General features: G+C 39.9%; 1 protein-coding gene across 1 annotated transcript in view; it reads left to right on the top strand.

The window, feature by feature from the left end:
* Positions 1 to 7,209: 7,209 nt before the first annotated feature.
* LGR4 (leucine rich repeat containing G protein-coupled receptor 4) overlaps positions 7,210 to 24,136 on the top strand; it is a 94,689-nt gene continuing 77,762 nt past the window's right edge. Inside the window, exon 1 of the mRNA XM_019749172.2 lies at positions 7,210 to 7,900. Coding sequence (XP_019604731.2) covers positions 7,716 to 7,900 — 185 coding nt within the window. The 5' untranslated portion in view covers positions 7,210 to 7,715. The remainder of the gene's footprint in view (positions 7,901 to 24,136) is intronic.

Raw genomic sequence — 24,136 nt, 5'->3', positions numbered from 1 at the left:
CTATATAAATTACGTGAATATCTACCACTTAGTATATAGGTTTGGGGGTGGGGGAAAGGCATTGATTTAGTATTGTTTTGGTCTGTGAACAACTATAGTTGACTGGAAATTATATTTGGCTTTACATCTCTTAGATATCTTCACCTAAGCTCAAATAGGATGTTTGATCAGGAGAAAAGTCATTTCAGAGGGCACGTGGCAAATTGCTTTAACTAAACCAAAGACCATCTGAGACATTGAGATTAACTTGCTTTGTCAGACACTAAATTTGTCAAAATGTTTCTCTTTTCCATAAAAATTAAAAAATACAAATTAAACCAAGTATAGAGTGGAAAGAACAATTGACCTAGATATTAGCTCCAGTTCTGCCAATAATTAGGTATGTTGTTGCCTTGGGAAATTTATCCTCCGTGGGTCTGATACCTCACTGGTAAATAAGATTTAACACATGATCTTCAAAGTTCCTTCTATTTCTGAGGATTTTGAAAGTATCATGGGGAAAGTTTGGCACAACGGAAGACAGAACTTTCTAACAGCCAGAACTGCCCAAAATGAACTCTACTACCAGTGGCGATGTGATGTGATGTGCTAACCCTAGAGGTACCTAAGAGTAGCTGAGCTACTGTTGCGCATTCTGAAGCCTAGGCAGTTGACTGAACTAGTCTTAAAGTCCTTTTAACCCTAAGCTTCTAAATGCCATTAAATTAAATTGAATTGTAAGCTGCTTGAAAGAAGGGACTCCATCATACCCTATATCCTGAGGCCACCGTGAAAATGCACCTCTCAGGTCTCTAACTGTAGGGAGACTAATTGACTAAGTCCTGCTGAGAAATTCTTGACCACATTTCCCACAGTCTGGTCCTAGGCACTGACTGAGCACAGACCTGTCTGTTCAGGAGACAAGAGACCCCTCTGATGGCTGATTTTGTCGTGCAGCTCTCCTCATTGGTCTTCTAGCAGAGAGACATAAATTGACAGGTGGGGGCTGCTTCATCAGAATCAGGATATGTAGAATCCAGGGCCCCATCCCAGATCTGCTATATCAGAATCAGTAGAGGTGGAATGTCTGTTTTTAAAATCTTCCCCAGGTGATTTACATGGAGACTGGCCTGAATTAATCTAAATTCTTCAGTCCCTAGCAGAGCAGATTCTGAGTAGATGCATAGGAAATATTCCTTGAAAAAAAAAAATCCAAAAATGTTGAAAAGCTTGATAAGTTTGTGTTCTTTTGAAATAAAAGGAGCAAACTGACAACGTTGCTATAAAGTGTTTCCCTATCATCTCAAGGTCCTCCATTTTCTCTTTCATATATAAATACTTTTAAAATTTTCACACAGTGTTTTATGAAATGAATACATATATTTTAACACTAACATGAGGCAAAAAAAGAGTTGGACAAATAGTGTCAGATTTTGTCACCTAAACCCTAAGAACAGCGTGTTTGGCACCATCATAACATCCAGTACCATTGGCCTAATCTCCATAGCTTTCTTTGCTTTGCCTCTTCTGGTTGGTAGTTTGCTCGTGTTTTAAAAGCCTTGCCTCAGAGTTTTAAAAAAGTGATTTTAAAGACATTTTCAAAAACCTTAGGATTGTTAAATGTTTCATTCTGATTGACACTCCTCTTATTTTAAAGAGAGCCATAGTAGCTGTCACTAGACAAAAAGGAAGGTTTGGGAATTACCCAAGAGGTGTTTACGAGTCTTTTTTGAGACATTAGGTGTGTAGGTCAGGAAAAGAAAGATAAGTTACAGAATGTGAAGTCTTCTCTCCACATCCTACCACAGTTTCTTCTTGATTCTAAAATCTCGTATTGTTCTTCTTTTCTAGATTGCTTTCCAAATATGTTCATGTAGACAAAGAAGAACTTTCTAGAACATTTCAGTATCAGCAGCAAAACCAACCCTTATCCCACTCCAAGAGCTGCTTTTCTGTATGCACATTTTTATTTTTTGTGTGTGGGATACACAGATTTTACATGCACTTCTTTGAAATAATTGTCTTGTGCTAAGTTGTTTCCAAAATGTGTAGAGTTTTATCTGGAATTCCAAGGGAACAAAAAGGAACACAATTCTGACTGAACTTTCTGTTAATACTTTGGTCCTAACAAATTCTCAGAGTGACTAGGTGATGATCTTCCCAGTTTTTTCTTCTGTTTTTTCTACCTTCAGTTTTCTATTACATCTGGTTTCTTCAACACTGATTTAATTTTTTGCCTCATTCTGTTTCATAATATTATTTGATGCCCTCAGTCCTTGGCATCCACATGGGGTTCTGTCCTTCAGAAGTTGTTCCCTCAACTCCTCTTGGGTTAGATTTGAAAGGGAAAGATCAGGAAATGAAAATAAAATTTAGAGAGAATGAGGCATAGACAGGAACATATTTCTGATATTTATCCTAACATTTTGAAATTTGAGGTCAATAGGGGGTCTTCAGTAGTGCTGGAAAGGGTGTCTGACCCCAGGATACCAGAGCAGGGGAGGAGACTAAGAAACTTTTCAGTGATGTTTTGAAAAGGGTGGTCTTCAAGAATGGCCTTCAGCGTGTCACAGCAGGAGCATCGCCACTAGTCCTCACATCCCAGAGAACCCACCTGGTCTGCACAAGTGTCATCTGCTGCAGCTAACCATCTTCAATCCTTGCCCGAGCGCCAGGTAGAATACCTCTATTCTAAGGGGGCCCAGAAGCCCAAATTCAGCTATTAGTGTAGCCTCTAACGATGTTTTTCATTTGTCAACAATTTTATATTGTTATTTTTTTGGTGTGCTTCAAAATGATTGTTGTTATTTTAAATTATCCCTAAAACATAGGTGCTATTTTCGGTGCATAATAGGACCATTCTGGGAACAGTGAGACTCAGAAGAAAAGGACAATTGAGTAAATTCACCTATTTGAGACTGCAAGTGAATGGGGCCCAACGTGGGTGCTCTTCCATCCCAAAGCCCCAAATGCAAATATGGAGGCACCAGAACACAGAAACAATAGCATGTATCTTGAGGACTCAACTGTTAGAGCACGTACATATCAGATGTCTGATAAGTATGGATTAGACCTGATATTCTTTCCTTATTCCCCGAATCTATCATGTTTTTAAATGTTTACGTATATATATGTGCATATAGATACCCATATATGTGTGTGTGTGTGTGTGTGTGTGTATACATATATGGATACATATATAGTTTTAATATACATATTTAGCTTCTAACATCAGGTGGTAGGTTTGGCACCTATACTTTCATGAAGCCAGCTATTTTTCACAGGTCATGTGATTGGATCAGGTCAAATATTGGGGGTGCCTTTTGGGTGAAATGTATGATAAACCCCAAGTGCCCAGGACAACTTCTGGGCCATTCATTCCAGAAAGAGGGCCATTTGTAAGGTTGGAATGGGTTCTCTTTGGCTCATTCTGCAATATAATTTTCAGCATGAGCTCACCACACAGACCAGAAGTTTGAAAGTGCTTGATCTCAACTTGCAAGAAAAGGTCACCTTTGAGATGTGGTCCTTTGAGTTTACATAATGCTGAAAATGGCTTTCAAAAATAATAAGATTTCAATAAAGGATCAGCACCTGTACTGAGTTGGAAAACTATGACCCATCGGCCAGAACTAGTCCAACATGTGTTTTTGCCAAAAACGTTTTACTGGAACACAGCCACCTCTGTTTGTTTATGTGTCGTTCATGATTGCTTTCATGCTGCAATGGCAGAGTTGAATAGGTTTGATCGAGACAGTGTGGCCCATAAAACCCAAAATATTTATCACCTCACCCAAAACAATAAAAAGAATATGAACAGCCCAATAGAAAACAAACAGGCAAAGGAAATAAACAGGCAATGCATAAATGAGCACACTGGATGTTCAATACATATTGAGAAGATGCAAAATTTAAATTCAAATTAGATTTAAACCACTTTGATTTGATTTCATATGTATCAGATTCTCAAATATTTAAGTCTTACCATATCAGATATTGGTGGTATGTAGAGTGATGAGTTTTTTTATTCTGTGCTGAAGGAGGCATACATAAGTACAGTAACTTTTGAGAGCAATTTGACAGCATCCAAAAATGGTGAGTGCACATAATCTATGACCCAGCAATTACACACACACACACACACACACACACACAAACACACACACACTCAAAGGAAATACATCTTAGAGAAACTCTTGCATACATGAACAAGGATATTCATGGTAGCATTGTTGGAAAAAATAGAAATACATTTAATACTAATGAGAAGTGGATGAATACTGGGTATATTTAAATGGAACACTATACAGTAATGAAAATGAATTAACAATAGCCACATATTTCATGAACATGAATAAAGCTCACAGGTTGAGTGAAAAAAGCAAGTTGCAGAAGAATACAGAATGATCTTATTTATATATGCAATAGTATTTATTGTTTAGGGATACACACATATGAAAAGCCTGAGAATATGCATGGGAATTAATTACAAAGTTTAGGAAAAGGCTTACTTCCCAAGGAGAGGAAGAAGGGAAGGAGGAAAGGAATATGATTGGGGAGGGATACAAAGGAAGTTTGAATTGCATTTGTAACATTTTTTTTTTCTTAAGTTGGTTGCTATGAACTCAGATTTTTGTTCGTTTCGTAAATTGGAAATATTTCATGAAAAGTAAAATTTATGTTTGAGGACTTTTCATCCAGTCAATCACTATAGCACTGCCGGAGAACCCTCCCATCCCACCCCCCGACCTCCCAAGTTTTTGTTTCCTTTATGGAGCAGGTAGGGCCTCTGCATACACTTGCATAAGCTCTATATTTACAAGAGTGCTTGGGAGAGGGGGTGAGTGGGACCAAAGTCCAGTTTATCCACTAGGCAACAAGTCTTAAGCCCTTTGCACAAAAGCCCCAAGGTGAGGATCATGTGAATTGGGTGCCTTCTTCATTGCCCAAAAGCACCCTGCAGAATATACAGAAATGCTGCAGCCAGGCTCCACTTCCTCCCATCTAGCCAGTGGATGCTATAAATGTACACATCCAGAATCATGAAAAACTAGAAAGAGGAACCAGTCTGAACGCACTCTATTAAGTTTATTTTTTATCTGCCACCAAATTTTAGTTCACCCTGATATCTTTCTAGGTTCTTATGGTTTATGTAAGAGCTCATCACTTTTTCTAGTTATCAAGAAGTATATCTTAAAAATTTGTTTCTTTTGCTCTCTTAGGCCATCTTATCCCAAAAAGTGAAGATGAATTGCCAATTTATCTTTAATGCAAAGCACATGTAATGTAGAAACTATAAGAAACACTAACACATTCTCTACCCGAGTTCTTTGTTCTTTGCTATTTTGTCTTGGACAAGCTGCATATTTGAATCATTCTTTCTTATCCTCTTCATCTGATAGACAATAGCAATTTGTTCTTCAATAAAATCTACATCTCTCCTTTCTCCAAAATCTAAACCTCTCCTCTCACCTACATTACCAGCCCTAAGATTTTATTCCTTGGAAGCAAAGCATCGAGTTTTACAAGTGTGGTTCACGAACCACCTGTATCGTTTTCATGCGAGGCAAGTGCTCCACCACAGGCATATTAAATCACTTTGCATTTTTAATCACGCATTGCAGGAGAGTCTTAGGCTTACTAAAGTTTAAAAACCACAACTTTAAAATAAATGAGTTAATTGGCAAAATAAAATCAATCAGTACAGTCTACAATTATTAAAAACAGCAGCAAAAAGTGATATCTTCGCAAGAGAAATTGTCATCTTTCAATGCTTTTATAAAAGAGAGGTCTTAAAGGAGTCAATTAACTAACCCAAATTTACAATATTTCCTAACTACCCTTGCTTATTTGAGTAGTTAGAAAATAATGAAAATGATTTAGACAATGGAAATCAATTTAGGGAAAGCTCCAAGGACATCAAACACAGAGTCAGGAGCCTGGGAGTTGTTCTGTGATGATCTCAGGCAGAACACAATATCCGAGAGCTCCAGATTTCTTAATTATAACCCCAGAGGGTTGTACATCTTTAAGTTCTCTTTCACACCTATAACTAGAGGAAATATGTCATCCCTAAAACTTAAAGTCAAGGCATATCTGTATTTATTGACTCTCTAGCATATAAATAATTTTATTATATGTTAGCCATATGCCCAAATGGGCATTATTTTTAAAGATAAACTCGTGAGTGCAAAGACGATGAAAATGTTTCATTTTTCATTTTTAAAAATTTTACTTACATGACATGAGTAGTCAACTTTATGACAGTGACATTTTAACCCTGTCTTCAAGTATTCATGAAAAATGTCTCTAATATTGTGTAAAACAACCCACAGGCATAGAAGAGAGCAAGAAAGGAAGTGTCCATAAAGCAGTATTTGGTACAAATAATGATTCTGTGGGGGTCTATTAAGCCACAAATGTCCAGAAGGGGTAGGAATGCTGATAATTACCTAACACCAAAGTTGCTGCTGGCTTCTCAGTGGTAGCTATCTAGCACTCAAACATTTTGTTGTCTGGAAAAATTGTCCCCTATTCAGAAACATCCCCTGCTTTGACCATTACAAGATACCGGTGTTTTAGGATTTTAAAGTATGTGAGAAAGCAATCTGAATTGCGGTCACCAAAACTCCGTATTGTGTATGGTTAATTGATAAGATTTAACTGTCAAGTGCATATCAGGATAGGTATAAAAGATCTCAGGTGAAGTGAGAGGGTTGTGGGAATAAACGTTTAATTTGGTATATAGCTAAAATCCAAATATTTATGTCAGACCAAGGAGACTTTTTCCTTCCTTTTCAAAGTCTTTTTTCCCATTTGTACAGCACGCAAAGTCCTCGCCCTTTGAACAGTGAGTGGAGAGTCATTTGAAACTTAACTGAATGCTGGAGGCAAGCTCCATTTCTCAGGTCATCCAATTAGGAGATCCAATTTCTGCAGAAGAAGACGGGTGGGGGAGGGAAAAAGCACACTGTACGTTTTTAGATCCTTCTACCTTCAATCCACAACCTGCCACGCAAATAGAGCCAAGTCAGGGATTTTTGCTTTGAACCACCAACCACCACCACTACCTTGTCACTCACTCCCGATAAACACGCCCCTCTGGTCCTACTCTTGGCCAATGGCGACTACCCTTCTTGCATAGTAATGAGCTCGAGACCTCCCCCGGCCAATGACGCTCCGGCATAAGGGTTAGTTTTGCATGTACCTAAGTGATTTGCATAACTCAGTGGCTAGGGGTTTGGGAATCCGAGCGTGCAACCCTAGAAGGGAAAAGGACGGGAGGAGATTGAGCCGCGGCGGCGAACGAGCGAGAAAGAGTCCGGGTGTTTGTGCGAGAGCCGGGCGGGGGCTGGGGCGAGGGGCCGGCATGGCTGAAGGCTGCGCTCCGCAATCTTGAAGAGCGGCTGCAGCGGGAGGCCGGGACCCGGGAGGCGGGGAGATGGCAGAGCGCGGTCTCCGTAGCTGCGCCCGGTCGGGCCGGCTGGCCTGAGCCGCCGGAGGAGTGGGACTGCCTCTGCGCTTCCATGGAGCAGCGGGAAGGGAGAAACTCCAGAGCACCGCGTCCCTGCGCTGCTGCCGCGGACTGTTGAAGGGGCCGAACCCGTGCGACTGCGAAGAGAGGAGAGCGCCGACCCCTGCCCGCAGGCCGGCTGCCCGGGGGCGGCGGAGGGCAGCGGAGGCGCGCCGAGCGAGCTGCGCCGCGGGAAAGGCCGGCGCGGGAGTCGGCCGCAGCAATGCCGGGCCCGCTGGGGCTGCTCTGCTTCTTCGCCCTGGGGTTGCGCGGCTCGGCCGAGCCCAGTGGCGCGGCGCCGCCTCTCTGCGCGGCGCCCTGCAGCTGCGACGGCGACCGTAGGGTGGACTGCTCCGGGAAGGGGCTGACGGCAGTTCCGGAGGGGCTCAGCGCCTTCACCCAAGCGCTGTGAGTTCGGGCAGTGGGGGCGTCCGGGAGGGGGCAAACCCGGGGACGGTGGGGGGGCGGAGCCATTGGTTAATCCCACCCCACCCCCCAGTGTCCCGAGGCGGGGGGTGCTGGTCACCTGTGTGGGTGGGTGCTTGGCACCCACGACCGCGCCGCGGGCTTTCCAAACTTGTCCAGTCCGGGTCCGAGTCGTGGGTAGCTCTTTTATTTTTTTGCAGACTTTTTGGGCACAGTTACTTCCCCACCAACTCCCAAGTGCATCTGGGGCCAAGGAGGAGGGAGGAATCTGGAAACGTTTGCCCCTGGCAGCCTTTTCACGCGACCTTCCCTTCTCTCGCGGGCCCCTGCTCAGCTGGCAAGAGCTTTGCAATCGGCGGGGGTGAGGGCGCCTACAACTTGGCCTGAGTCTGCAGACCCAGGCACGTTCCGGGGGGGAGCACCTGGAGCCTCCTGGGCTCCAGCATGTGGGTAGAAGAAACACCTGTACCTCAGGGCAAATCGCCTTCCAATTTGGCTCTGTCCAGGTAGAGCGACCTGGCACCTCGGTCCAGTACCACTCTGGCCTCACCAACAAACGCCCCAGGGTCTGGAGCGCGCAGAGGAGCCAGGCCAAAACAAGGGAGAGGAAGGGGGAAATTGCAGGTTTCTCTTGGTGAAGATAATCTTCTTACCCAACGAGGCCTTTTAAAAGAAGGAATTCTGACCTGAAGTACAGGATGTTGGAAGAAAAAGTTCCAGAGCATATGCTCTGCCCAATTGGAAAGGTAGGCAGCAGTTTTCTGCTGTACCTTAACCAGCAAAACTTTCCTTTTGAGTTGCCTGCGGTTGGGAAAATCTCTCAAATGGTTGTCACTTAAAAAAAATCTCCCTCTTTAAATGGGGACCAGAGAGCTTTAGACTTTCCTTTCAGAAAAGAAGAGGAATCTGAAATTGCTGTTGGAGGTGGCATTGGCAATTGCCATTAATAGAGAAAGAACAGGGTAATTGAGTGCAGGGCTTGGTGTATGCTCTTGTTGTATTGTGCGGCCAGTTGAGTGATTAAATCAAGAGCAGTGAAAGACCTGTTTGAGAGAGGAAGGGATTCTGAGAGGTCCTCGGGTAAAGTGAATTTCCTTTTACCTTATAGCTACTGAAAGGGACCTCTTAGAAATAGACAGTTTTAAAGGAATAACAGACTCGGTGAAGAAATTCTTTCTTTGCAGGCCAGGTGGGTGATGGGAGGTGTTCTACTTGCCCTCTGCTAATGGTGTTTTATTGAGGAGGCCTGTTGCCTTGGAACCTGTCTCATTCTTTGGCCTCCAGCCTCTCTCTCACCCACTCCCTCCTCAGGTGTTAGTTATGTGTATGAAGTCATTTTCGTTCAGTGTGGTGAAATTTAACTTTTCACTGAAAAAAGTTAACTTTGCAGTGAAGAACAGTTTGCCCACAAAGGTACTTTAAGTGGGAAAGTTGGAGTGGAAGTGGGGAGAAGTGTGGGGAAGAAGACGTGGGTAGAGAGGATGGGGCTATTTTTTTTCCCTAGGTCCTCTTGAAAATTTTTGGGAATTCATGCATGACAGCTGCCTTTACCTGAAACCTCTGCCCAGCCTCTCTATAAAGCAAAAGCATGGTTTTACTATTTTGATCCATTGTAAAGACCTTGTTTAGCAGATTCCTCGAGTTTTAATGAGTAGGCTTGCCCTATGAGGAAAAGGGCTGTTTTACATTAGCACCTAAAACCACAAAGAAATATCACACTTTTATGAGAGCACACTCTGTAGAGCATCAGGCATCTTCCTTTAGAACTCACTGAAGGTAGTGAAATGCTATATTCTCAACCCTGAGCCTTACAAAATGTATTATTCATGGCTTGGGATACAAAAATAATTGGTACCAGTGCAGATTATAGTGGCTAAACTAGCATCACCATAGCACTTTCTGAGCTGTGGTAGTGAACATGTTATAATTTTTTCTTGCATTAGTGACCTCTGGATAGAATGATTGTACATCATGATAACTCTTTATTTGATCCTCAAAAATATACATCTAAAGGGCATTTCAAGGGCACCATATTTGCATTTTGGGAAACCAGCTAGTTTCCAGTGATTCCCAAAAGCCATGTTGAGGAGAGACAGGTGCTGGGGGAGGGCACACTTCAGTGATCTCCCAGGACACCTTGAGATCACCTGAGGTCTCCTTCCAAATCTGCTGTCTCATCACAGCTTCAGTGAGCTGCACTTACACACTAAGGGACTGGATTCCTGATTCCCAAACTTTTGTTCACAGATTCCTAATTTCTGGAGCATGTGCATCAAGGTGTACTTATTAGTTATATATAAAATGACAACCACGAAAATGGAAGTTAAAAAGGTGAGACTGTCATTACTCATCAAAGTGCTTTTATTTTCCTTGCATCCCTCAGTGGTGTTGGACCTTTACCTCCCCCAGGGGTGTGCGCATCCCACTTTGGAGACCTCAGCATTGACAGTGGGGATTTTATTTTATCCCCACTTGGAGTCCACAGAACCTAGTACATAGGATGCACTTAAAAATGTTGCAGTGGATAACTAAGGACTCAAACCCACACCAAGGGACAGAATCGGGACTAGGAATTAAGGCCTCATTCCCACATGGGATTGCCAAATTTAGCTTTCTCACCATTTTAAGTCTTTTGTCCAGATCTGAGAAGGCTCCAGAGAGGATACCTGCTGCTTCTTCAGGCTCGTTTAAACTTGTTCTGTCTAACAGTGTCTGTTTCCTGCTGAAAGCTGCTTTATCCGAAGCTGGGGGCAGAGTCAGATATAATCCTCGGTATTGTTGATGGGATTCTTGTGTTCACACCATTTGCTGCACCTGTAGTTATTTATATTTTGCAATGGCAGTTCTCAACCCTGTGTCACAATGCACTGGCTTGTCCCAATTCACCCTGAAGTGTATTAAAGGAAGTACTCTTACTAGCATTAACATTCTGAAGTTTGTTTTATCAAAAGGATTAAAGTTATTCCTGTATTCTGGTATTAAGGTGACTCTTAATTACCTCCGATGCAGGATTCTTGATTAGGGAAAAAGAGAGGAAGTCACAAGGGTGGTGGAGAGAGGCTTGTGTACTGTGTCCTCTGGTTGTGTGTGTTACTGCCTCAACGTTTAAGAACTAGACCTAGAGCACAAATTTCCACAGCCTAGATTATGTCTGGGGCAGTTGTAAGATTATAAAGGCTGTTTCCGTGTCTGTGTGGAGCTGGTGGTGGGCCTTCATGCTTGATCCTAGACCTTACCAGGCCAGTAAGTAATTATGTAGCCTTGGGCAACTCATTTTTTTGTGTGTGTGTGTGTGTGATAATTTCCTTGTCTGAAAAATGAAGTAATTGGGTTCACTAGATTTTATATGTAAGGCTGCTTGTAGCGTCCAGAAGTTCTATGATTTTATAATTCTTGCACAATTTTAGGATGGCAAGGTGAAGATAACGTTATGATCCTGTCATAAAAAGATCCCAGGAGTAGCAGAATATCGTTCTAGTTGAAGTTGCACAAGCCCATTTATTACCACTCGGAGGAGGAGTTCTTTGTGTTTGGAAGTGTGTGTTAGGAAATTTGCCATGGAGACTTGTTGCAGAATGCTTGACTAGCTAAGGCGCTTTGCTGGGGTAGAATAGCCCTGCTTGTTTCCTGTGGGTATGGCTTAACACTTGGAAAAGAAAATCACCCTGTTTCAGTAATTTGGATACTGTACAAAAAGTTACTCAATGTCCTCACTTCCATATAATTAGTCATAATCTCTTTAACCTTCACAGTGTGCGTATCCTGTACATGGGCAGGTTATCAAGTTTTCTATATAAAATTGATGGTTACCTGAGGGACTTTGAAGTGTTTTTTAAAATAATCTGTTGCTTTTTCTTCTCCTTTTGGAAACATCGTCTCAGATTTTTTCACTATACTGAACACCTTTCTTCTTTTAATATAGTATCATTCGACAGTATTTTCTTATGTTTCCTCCAATGTCTGCTGTATTCCCTGGCAGGTCACTAAATCAGGGGCTAAATATTTATATGTTTTGTGATGGTAGAGTTTTGATATCTCTTGATTTCTGAATTACTATCTGTAAATTTCAATGTTAGCTTAGTTCGAGTGGTATGTCTTTTTAGAGATGTATTAGTATTACACATAACTGAACTTGGTTCTAAAGGTCAGTGTAAGAACATCTTTAAGTACGCACATAGATTCTTTATTTTACAAACGAGTGAACTACTGAGTTCTCTTTAAATGCAAGAGAGGCAAGAGCATTCTGCTGGGAATATGGAGAGCTGGTTTCCAGATCTGTCAATAAATCACACGAGTGACCTTGAGAGGGTCACATACCTAACCCTTTGGAGCCTTGCTTTCGTCACCTTTAAAACAAGGAAGTAAACAGCTCTTACTGCCAAGAGTTTTCTTTTTATTTAATTTGATTTTTGTGTTTTTTAAAAATACATTTCTTGGATCCTCTCTGTTGTGTTAAGGGAAGTATAGGTGTGTAAACCACGGACTACCACCCACCCAGGAAACCTCCAATTGTCCAAATCTACTGGAATATTTCCATTAAATGGGGAACTCACTGCCTTACAAGGTGACAACGTGCTGGGCGTGGTCTGAGCAATTCCTAGGACTCGCATTCTGGGCTTCTTAAGTCTTGTAACCACTCAAATTTTATGATTTCCAGTTGAACTAAATGCTAATGGCAGCTACGGTATCACAAACATTTGTTGTCCAGGCACTTGGCTCTTAACATTAGAGTTGTACGGTAACGTTTGACAATTTAATCTCTTAGGGAAGATCAAAGTTCTCTACTGGTAGGTGGATCCAGGCAAGTTTAGGCATTTTCTTGGTCTTTGTCAGTCTATCTCTCAAATTCTTATTTTAGTAATCTTTATAAGAGTGGAAAGTACTGACAGCCTGCAAGTTTGGATTTTGCTTTCTAGTCTCTTTGGTTGTACCTGTCCTCGTAGTTTTCATTTGCTTATCAGTAAATAATAGATATTGGAGTAGATGATGGCTCATGTCTCTCGCTGCTCTGAATTTCCCAGCGTCTGTGTAGAATATTAAGCAAGTAGAGTTTTAAATATCCTTAAGTGACTCACTGAAATTTTTCTAAGACTGTCTCTCACTTTTTCTCTATAAAAAAGATGTAAGTTTCCATAAAAGCACAATATTTGTTGGGATACCTACATTAAAAGTTAAATTCTGCCAAATGTGCCCTTAACTCTGAAAAATGTAACATACAACGTAGAGTGCTCTTGGTAAGACAGCTTAGCTCTTTCAACTTTTTAAAGCTAGATCTCAAGGTTTTGGCTTTGGAAAAACGTTATCCAGCTTGTTCTTTAACAGCCTCCTACAGCCTTCAAGTTTTTGGCAGTGCTGCAAGCTTGTTTTCTTACATACAAAAGAATATTGATAACTTTTTCCTTTTTGTCCCCCCAACTTTGTTCAGCAAAGAGTAGCTTTTTAAAAGCTTCATTGAGGATAATAAAATGCTCTATTTTTAAATTCTGTCAGTGAAGAAGAAAAATCTAGGGCATTTATCAAATTAGTACTTTTACACAATGGCTAATTTGTCTACCTTTCTTGACATTTCTTTTGTGTCTTTAAATGCTTGATGGTCAAACTGTAGGCGGGGTATCAGCTCTACTGTCTGAAATTGGGCAAGTTCAAAATTTAGTTTAGAAATCACTCTTAGCAGGAGATAGATCATGGTTTTATAGTTCCTATACATTTAATAATTTCTCAACTTTCTAAACACATTAGTAAGCTAGTACTCAAATACCCCGCCTACATGCCATTCCATGGCATGATGGAATTAAGTGGTAGTATAGACTCTGGATTCACTCACCCGGAGATAAATAGTTGTTATTAAACTATGTATATGGCCGGGACTATTTTTAGCAAGATTCTTAAAGCATACTGAAGTATTCTGTGTCATGTACAAGCAATTAAAACTGAATGCTTGGGGTGGTTGTTTTTAGCCTCTAAAGCATGTTTTGACGCCATTACATATTTTAATTGTCAAAACACACTAGCAAGATTTGGCGGTATACAGTTCTTATTTTAGATGCAAATGATGAAAGTTTTGGAATGCCCTTCTAATAGTCTAGGGAATGAACATTTTTACAAAATATATTTTTGTAGTTCTCCTAGCTTTTCTGTACTGGAAGATCTTATGGGGAAAACATTGGACCACCCCCCTGTGGCAACATGTTGGCACATTAGAATATAAGAATATCCTTGAAAGGAAATGTAAACCATAGATATTTTGGGAGGCAGCTGGGCCAAGACTGGGTATATGTTTAGATCCCAGGCTGGTCTATTGCCTGTGCTAGTGGCATGTGGGGAGGAAGCATATCTAATATATTACAATATACTTAATGACCTTTTATCCTTCATGTTTAAATTTGCATATGAGTATTCTGAGTCAATACAAGTAAAGGTTATGTAAGCCCCTTTGGCTAGTGTTTTTCCCTTCTATTTTTACACTAAAAGAAGGTAGCCTTTTCTTAAAGTTTTAAATATAAAGTTGACCATTGATAGAACGAAATCTTGACAAGAACATATTTTTCATACTTGAATCAGATTTTAGAATCTGTTATGCAGAAAAATCCTGAGTTATATTCTTGCCATGGTAGTATATATTTAAAGTTTTATTTGGGGAAATTTTTCCTCCTCAGAAGAGTGACATAAATTTGGCAGGGGGATGGCACCTTTACCTAGAGCTGTACTAGGCAGGGCTAAGGAATGTGCCTGGAATTGCTTCAGGTCTCACTTTTCCAGTCCCCTCAGGCGAGGAGGTTTTCACTGTAGTTCTTTCTACGTTTAAACCTCAGAGTAACTTACTACAAGTGCTGACATTGAACCTCCCCTGAAGAGTTTGATTAGAGTGGTTTTCCTATTTCCTAGCAAGATAGATGGATGTTATTAATTCTCACTCTCTTCATGTTTCTTGATTTGAAGGTGCAGGATGGGAGGTGTGCTTCCAAGTTGGCAGTCTTTTCTCAAACTTGAGGGATTGGGCTGTAATGTTGATTAAACTTCCTGGTTTTGCCCATTTTCCCAAGGGTAAGCGTCATGCTTGGAAGCCCTTGGAGAAACTGTATGGATCATATGTGAAGGGCTTGGCAGACTACATTTTTTCTCAGGGGAGAGGAAACCCATGATTGCCACTCTTCTACATTGTCACCCTTCCCTTGTGGATGAACCATCTCAGAGGGCCGCTTTCTTGCAGGAGAATTCTCCGGCAAATGAGAGCACTGTCTCTTGAAACACCTTAGGAACTCAATATTCGGAAGTCTGTCAACTCTCCTCTTGTTGGTAGCGGGAGAGAAAACGAATAATGTCAGCTAACCTTTAGGTTTCTTAATGTTCTTGAAGACGCTTCATATGCATTTCTGTTTTAGGCACTAAATTAATCCAGTCTTTGCATTTTCCGAATGTGATAATTGCCTGTTGGGTCTACCTCAAGCTCTCATCTCAGATCAATTGAAACATATGCAGAATTCTCATATAATTAGATCAGAGTTAAGGGAATATTAAATCTCAAATATTTTAGTATCCTCCTCCAAAAAATTAAATTTTATGGGTTTACTAACTTGATATTTAGCAGTTTATCATTATCTCAGTTTTTATCCTTGCTGAGTTAACTTCTGCTAGTTCATCTCATTTGATTTTTTTTTTTTTCTTTTTAAATCTTAATATTTTCCTGTCTTTGTAATACAGAAAAATTTTCTTGTTGGCCTTCCGTTCTCTCCAAGGTTATTTTAAGTCCATGGTCGTGTAATCCAGCTATTTATGTCACTATCTACTTTCCAGTCTTCTTTTTATAGGCATATTTTTGTGGACAGGCCTTCAAACATGGTTTTGTTTTTGAGAGTGTGACACAGGGAATCAAGAGCCCTGAGTTCCTGAATCTGTGAGCTTGGACATGTCATTTAATCACTTAGGACATTGGCTTTCCCATCTGCAAAAAGATAGTCTGTCTTCAAGGGTCACATATAGGAAACTCTAAAGCAAGACCTCTTTGAATGACAGTGAGGACCCAATTTGTTGTCATTTGTTTTGGGAGTGGCTAAGCAATTGTGTATGTGTGTTATCTTGTAATTTAAAATGCTAAACCCTAATTCTCTAGTTCTTTGAATGTATGTCACGTTGGAAGCCTATTGTAGACATCACAGGTGAGCCACTATGTTAATGAGAAAAAGGCTGCTTATCTGGCAGATTTTCCATTTAGAAAACCATAAAGAGTTTGGTGGAGAAAGAGTAGGACATATGTTTTTTTATCAGGATACCTCCATATAGGTGGTGCTACTCCCCTTCTAAGAAGAAAGCCTGATGGTGGGGAGTTAAGTTTCTCTGGAGGAGAGATCTCAGGGGAAATCATATTTTTTCACATGGGTCTCTGTGATTTGGCACTGCCTTCCTGAGATGGCTGGTCAACTACAAAGGTGCTGTCCTAACAGGGAAGCAGTGTTTCTCCTCACAGCAAATGGGCAAATGACTTTAGATAGTGATCTTTAGATGCTGATTTTCTGATTCCAGACTTTGGACCACCGAGGATTTTTATTAAACACGCTAAGTCTTTGGGAACCCCCATGCTAATGAGTGCTCACTGTAGGTTCTCACATCACTTTTCATGTTGGAGACTAAAATTTACTCAGGATTGACAGTTTAGCTGCATTCTTCTTTCTTCACATCACTTTGTTTCTAGAAATAACGCACATTATGAGAGAACTTTTTCTTTTAAGTACTTTGAAAATGATATTTTACTCGTTATTGGACCCCTATGTATTCTTTATTTACATTTGAAACTAAATGTTCATGTTTTGTGGATAAAGAAAAGCTATTATCTTAAAAGTAATACTAGAACTAAAATCCTTTATTTAAAGTCTTTCATATTTCTAAAAAGTTATATGGCATTCATGTTAAGCACAGTTTAATCTTTCTCTGAAACTTTAAAAACTCTTCTGGGTTTTGATTCAGACCTGATTGGAAAATGAATTATAAAGCCAGAGCAGCAGCTAATGTATGCAACAGTGCTCACAACCTGTTTAGATTGGCTGAGTGTTTCAAATACAGTTGTGCATATTTTCTACCCGGGGTCTCTTTCTTTAAAAAAAAAAAAATGTTTGAGATGTTTTTCCCATTACCATCTTGACGTCTGCCTGGTTACACATGAATAGTTTGACCCAGTCCCTCAGCAGGGAGACTACCGTGGCCTTGCTTTCAATAGCCATGTCACCGACAAAGAAAACATATGGACTATTTCATTCCTGTCCTTTGCAAACAATCTGAGGCTGTGAGGGCATGCAGCAGAAGGCTTCATTCTTCATGGTAGGTTGGCAAGTTTATGCGCTAACCACAGGCTCTGCTGTTAGCAATCAAACTGTGTTTTCCAAAGCCCCATTACATTCTGTGGAAAGGGAATCTCGTGTTTTGGATAAATAAGTTTCTAATATCCGATTGAATTAAGTTTGTATGACCTACTTCCATGGTGGGGTTCCTACTTAATCATATATTAAGTAGGAAAGGAGGGAGGGAGCGTGCTTGTGCACGCGTGCGCATTCTTGCGCGCGCACGTGTGCCTGCGCAGGCATTTGGATGCTCTTCTCCCGGTTTGGACTTGTAGTGTTGGAAGGAGGATGCTTGATTCCCAGTAGAACATGCCTTCAGGACTATCTGCTTTTGTTTATCTTCCCTTTGTTTATCTTCCTGTCAGTTCACAGAAAGAGGTCAATTGATCATTCTCATGCTAGTTGAGCACTGCTGCACTGACCTTGAAAGATTTCTGTCGCATAGAACCAGCCTTCTCCTTGAGGACTCGGTTTCAGTTCAGTAAGCATCAGTTCAGCAAGCATTAACGGCTTGGCTTTGTGGCCTGGGAATCTATGAGAGGGCCCAGAACATGGAAAAGGTGTAAATCACTTGCTGTCTTTTTCAGCTCTTCTTCTGTGGTAAAAGAATTTGCATTTACTGAAATGTGGCATTCCAGAAGGAGAAACAAAACAAAACAAAACCAAGCCCAACGACATCCAAAGATGAGAAGATTCATGACTTTGGCAGAAGAAACAATGACATACATTTTATCAGGGTCCTTTCCAACCCTCAAGTTACCCTAGCCTGAATTTCTAGTTTCATTTTATTTCTTGGACATGCAGGCTGGTTTTGATAGGAGTGGAAGATTTATCTAAAAGGCAGTGAGCTCCTGTTTTATCCTAGATATAGCCAAATATTTAAATGTTTATATGCATCGCATCTAGAAGGTATTTCTGGTGGTTCTTGGTATCATTACTCAACATTGCCTGTAAAACAATGTGCTAATAGAAATTACTGCCTCTTACATTTTCTCATAAGAGTAATTCCTTTTGCAGTTCTTGATAATAATAGATGTCCTTCAAAATTGTTGGCTCTTGGAAGGTTATATTTTAAAAGTTTAGGTATTATGGTTCTTCACAAATAAGTCTATTTGAGGTTCCCCTTTCTTTTAGTACTCCCATATTTTTATCCTAAAATAACTAGTTTAATCTAGGATGTCCCATCATCCTTCTTTGAGTACCTAACTGACATTCATAACTATGAATTCATAGGGAAAACTCCCTCAAACTTCTCAATCATAAAAATCACCCTTTTTAGTGTACTGTTCTGTGAGTTTTGAAATGTATACAGTAATAAAGTAGCCACCTCTGTCAAGATCTAGAATATTTCCATCATTCCCCCCTGTAGTCAACCTCTCTCCCCTGACAACTGACAATCCGTTTTCTACCTTAGGTCTCTTATTTTATATTGTTTTGCATTTATCAGAATGTCCTGTAAATGGAATGAAACAGAATGTAGTCTTGTGCCTGGCTTCTTTTACTTATGCATTGAAGATTCTATTATACCGTGAATTTGCATATGTCAAACTGTAATATTCCTTTTTGTTGCTGAGGAGTATTCCACATATGGATGTGCCATAATTTGTGTAGCCATTATCCAGTTGAGGGACATTTGCCTTGTTTCCAGTTTTGGGCAGTTATGGATAGAGCCAATTAAATATTCACATAGAGGTTTTCGTATGAACACAGGTTTTCATTTCACTTGTGCAAATACCTAGGAGTGAGATCCCGGGTCATATGTTAAGTACATGTTCATGAGAAAATGTTGCTCTAGGTTTTAATGTCTCGGAGCTGTAGTGAGGTTTTATCACTAATTATAGCTTCAGTATATTGTTAGCGTGGTATGTATGTAGTATTACCAAAAGTTGTTAAAACGGAATTTGTTTAAACATATGTACTTTTAAAAGAGTAGAAGTTTTAGCCCCCTTTTTCATACCTGGCAGTTACTATGGTGCCCCAAGGACTTGTGTAGAAGTTATCCCAATGTGGAGCATTTTGCTTGCAGTGAAAAATCTTCGAATTATTAGTGCATCCATGTTTGAAATGTCTAATGCATAAAAAATGGAAATTTGGTGAGGAATTGCTGGGCCTACCTGTGTATTAGGCATGTTCCATGTGTTAACACTAATTTCCACAGTAATCATTCTAGGTCCCTGGCATGACTCCTATTTTATAGCTGAGCAAACAAGATTTGAAGGGATTAGGTAACTTGCTCAGTGGTCCCACAGTTAGTGTGGGTGGTAGTTGGTCTGTGAAACTCAGGAGTTCTTATTTGTTTGTAGTTTGCTTAGGTAATTGACAGTTTATCAGAAGAGGAAAAGGTAAAATGAGAAACAAAATGGTGAAAAGCTACAGGTGATTTACATGGGGGAGAAAAAAGAACTGAAAATAAAACATCCTGAAAAAGCATACACACGTGTACATACAGTGGGAGACTGACATGACTGAGAAGTAGCCTCGGTATATTGAACGATCTATTTGCTGTGTAAAATCATCTTCTATTCATAGCAGAATTTTAAAGTATCTCTCACTTAATCGCTTTGCTTTTTGTACATCTTCATTTAAAAGCTTTCATATCATTTTCTATGTTAACAGTGTTTTTCTGTCAGGAAAATATCAGTTGTATGCATTTTGGCTTGCTTCTCTTTTTTTGTGTGGAATTCATGCAGACGTTATGTGAGGATCTGATCCATTTAGCAAACATACTTTTCTGTTTCTTAAGGAGGAAATTTCTGAATGTGCTGTTTTAAACCAAAACCCTGAAGTCAATTAAAAAGCAAAGTGTGCAGTATGATGGTTTCCATATAGTTGCCCCCTTTCACTGCCTGGAATTTCCTGCCTCTCCTGTTGAAGATGTTTTTACAGGGAAGTCAGCATAAAAGTGAATCACCCATGAGCCCTTTTTCCCCCCAAGGCATTTCATTTGGTCAACTTGGTATTAATTTAGTTGGTACTCTTGAGTTGACTTGAACACTGTTTGTTGATTGTGTGAGCTGATGTTTATTAAGCTGTTAATATTTTACAGACTAGATGGGTTCCTGTTTGGAACTTAGGAGCAGGGCTGTTCATGATTGAATCTTTGGCCACAGTTTTGATTTTGAATGAACTGGTGATAGCCAGCCCCATCCTGGACAGTCATTTACTTGGGGACTTAAAGGGTGTCTTCTCCCGGAGCCATTTTACTTTTTCATTCATTTATATTGCATTCTTCATTGTGAAGAGCTTCTTTATGGCCTGGGTTGCTATTCAGATAAACCATCCTCATCATCTTGTTATTAACTTAGATGCTAATAATAATAATAAAAGTTACTGAGTACCAGGCATTATGTGATGTGCATTATCTCTTTAATACTCACACAGCCCTCTGAAGCACATATTATTACTTTATCCATTTTAGAGATGGAGAAACCACAGGTGGTGAGGGCATACAAGTAATAAATGGGGTTTGCAGATGGGGCGTTGGGTTTTGGTTTTTCAGACCAGGGTTATTTGGTTGAGTGGGTTGTGTGGCAGTGTCCTTTAGTGCTCCTCCCAGATGTAGGCATTCATCTCTCCTGCGTGTCATGGGTGTCATGTCCTACCCATTTTATAGATGAGGAATTAGTTCTGGAGATGTTACATCTGTTTTGTCCTCTGCTTGAAGTGTTCTCAGCTCCTTAAAATGTACGTATGAACTCTTCCAAATCTTAAAGGTCATCAGATGCAGTGGTTTTAAAACTCTTGTCTGTGTTATGGGCCACTCATCAAAGAGGGTAGGTCTCACCCTGGGAGAAGCAAAAAGTCCCTTTCCCCTAAGGACGTATATTTACATTTAGATGTTTATGGATCTAATATCAATTATTTACTAAACCTTCCAATTATATACATCATAACACGAAATTCTTGCTACTATTTTTCAGACCTTCCCTCCCTTCTTCGTCCACTTTTAAGAACTGATAGAAACAGTTGATCTGGCTCACATTCTCCATTTAACAGGGAAGAAATCCAGTTACATTTAGTTGTATGACTTGCCCAGAACCATTGGTAACCCTCCAGAGTATCTTAAAAACAAAACAAAGCAGAAGGAAGCTCATTATCCAAATGGTCTTTTCTTTGGCCATGCAAACCCTTTAACATTTAATAAGACTTTTGACTTGTATTGCTTGTCAGGTGGTAACATTTCCAGTGCTTCTTTCTTGTCCTTCGTTCAGTCTTTCATGGGCCTAATACTTTATTGAAGTTGTGGGAGGTCGTTAATTGTGGAGATGAATAAAAAGGTTTCATGCAAATAATCAGTTCAAGCTATTTTTTGAGAGTACTAATATTGGTGTAATGGTTCATGGAATCAGTAGTCTTTCCACTTTAATGTAATAATTACTTGAGATAATAAGTCAGTACTTCAGAAATTTATGTTGAACAAATTAGTGTTTTAAGTGCTTTATGTGTTAGGAACTGTTCTCAGTGCTGGGGACACAGATATCTAATGATAACTGACAGCGTCCCTGCCCTGATGTGACGTACCTGGCATGAAGTGGGAAAGGTGTGGTGGTAGCCAATGAAAAAGTAAACACAATAAAAATATAAGGTCAGGGAATGTTAAATACTGTCAAGAACAATAAAGTAGGATGAAGGGGGCTCGCTATTTAAGGAGGCTAGTCAGGGAAGGCCGAGTGGATTGATAAAAATAATTACTGATTGAAATAATCACTCAGTATCTGATGGAATATGAATTCTTCTTAAGCAATGGCAAAACAAAATCGAAATAGTTTCTTTCTACCCCATAATGATAATTAAAACCTAAAAAGAATACAATTTAGCAGAATAAACTGTTATATCATACAGTAGAATAGTACCCAACCATAAAAGAACAAACTATTGATATAGGCAACAACACAGGTCAATCTCAAAGGTATTATGCTGAGTGAAAAAGCCCATCTCAAGAGGTTATAGATGGAGTTTGATCCGATTTGGAACACTGTAGAAATGGCAAAATTATAGTGATGGAGAACAGGTCAGAGGTTGTTAGGGTTAGACATGGAGGACAGGATGACTATAAAGGGTTAGCTGGAGAGAGAACGGAGCAGTGACGGCAAAGAGATGTCGGTTTTCTTTTGTCTAGTTTTTCCTCTAGGTGTAGTTTTATCTAGTGCCCTAAAGGAAGGAATGGAGAAGAGAGCAAAATTTGCCTTGAGTATTTTTTTTATTCACAGCAACAACATTATAGGGAGTACTATATCATTTTCTACATAGAAGTTTATGGAATTGAAAAGATTCTGCCAGGAGAAATTCAAAGTATTAATTCTACGCAGGGTTTTGTTTCAAGTGGAGTAATATGCGCATGGTGGTTTTTTTTTCCCCTTGTGGTAATGGAACAGTTCCTTATCATGATTGTAGTGGTGATTACATAAATCATACATGTGATTAAAAAAATGAGTGCATATAAAATGTAGTGGAATTTGAGCAGGATCTGTAGTTCAGTTAGTATTGTACCAAAGTAAATTTCCTGATTTAAGGTGATGCCATTGGGAAAAGCTAGGTGAAGGGTGCATAGAAACTCTCTATACTATTTATTTTTGCAACTGCTGGTGAGTCTTAAATTATTTCAAACAACAGTAACAACTACAGCAGATCAGTTTAGAGTCTTGAGAAATCATCATCTTGGCCTCATTTCTTAAATAAAATGAAGAAACTGAGTCTCTGAGGTGACATGATAACCTTTGGTTGTAGAGCCAAAATCTGAAGCTAGACGTTTTAACTCTCAGGTCAGCATTATTTTGCTCCCTTTGAGAATAACTAGTTTTAATTGCTATTGAGCAGTTATTGGGAGATTACATATGTGTCCTCCATCTTTCTCCCCAATTTACCTTCCTATCTCCCCTGCAGCTCTGTGTGTTTTTGTGTGAAATCTATGTCCTACAGCATAGAGTGTCATATAGAAAATCTGCATTAGGTTTATCATTTAAATGATTTTAGCTATATATTTGAGTAAAATCCACACGCATCTTCTATTGTGGAGGTATTTCATTAGTGAGTGCTTGGTACAATCTAAGTAGTATGGGGACTGATGTTGGATCTCTGCCTGTGAATTAGTAGCTGAGTGGTGTTTTACTTCTGATGATTCAGTATATTTGCCTTAATTGCTGGATTAACCAATTTCTTGCCTCCCACAAAGAGCACACACATTTGTATAAAGCAAGGATAAATGAATGAAGTTTTGGGGACTAATTTTTGTGGTCTTTAAGCAACAATAGTCTAGATTACCCACAGCCTTAATTTCCTTTCATGAGTCCTATAGATGGGCTTTGTCACCATTTACACTTGATTACTTCATTGTTAACCCCAGTGATGTGATTTAGCATGCAAAGACTTAATTATTCCTTTCTAGCCTAGTGAGAAATTTCCTTCCAATAATTGCCTCCACTGCCCTTTAGCCTCTTAAGCATTTAGTTTGTTTGGAACAACATGGTTGCTCAGTAAGCAGTTCCGAGCTCAGCAGTGCCTGGAGCTGTCTTTGGCCCATAATTTATACCTTTGACGTAGTGACTTAGGCCTCAGTTCTTGAGTGATGTGACTGGTGGATGTTCTCCATGAGAGGAGTAGTGTGATGCATTTGTCTGAAGTTTCAGGAGGAAAAGTTTCATGACCTAACGGTAGTAAATAGTTCTGATCTCTCTCTTTCAATTGAACATTTCCTTATTTGAAGTGAAAAAGTACGCCAACTTCTGAAAAGGTTAGACTCTTGAAAAAAACTTGAGTGTTTTTAAGAAGTGTTTTTGTAAGGCAGTTACATGTAGTCATGTATAGGAGAGATCATTATGTAATGTGTCACTGTCATGAGGGTCAGGCTTGCAGAGATGGCAAAGAGACGTCTTGGTTTTATTTCGTT

The sequence above is a fragment of the Rhinolophus sinicus genome, linkage group LG06, assembly GCF_036562045.2.
Source record: "Rhinolophus sinicus isolate RSC01 linkage group LG06, ASM3656204v1, whole genome shotgun sequence".
NCBI classification, from domain to species: domain Eukaryota; kingdom Metazoa; phylum Chordata; class Mammalia; order Chiroptera; family Rhinolophidae; genus Rhinolophus; species Rhinolophus sinicus.
Note: the sequence above shows the minus strand (reverse complement) of the source record. Positions and strands in the feature narration are given on the sequence as shown.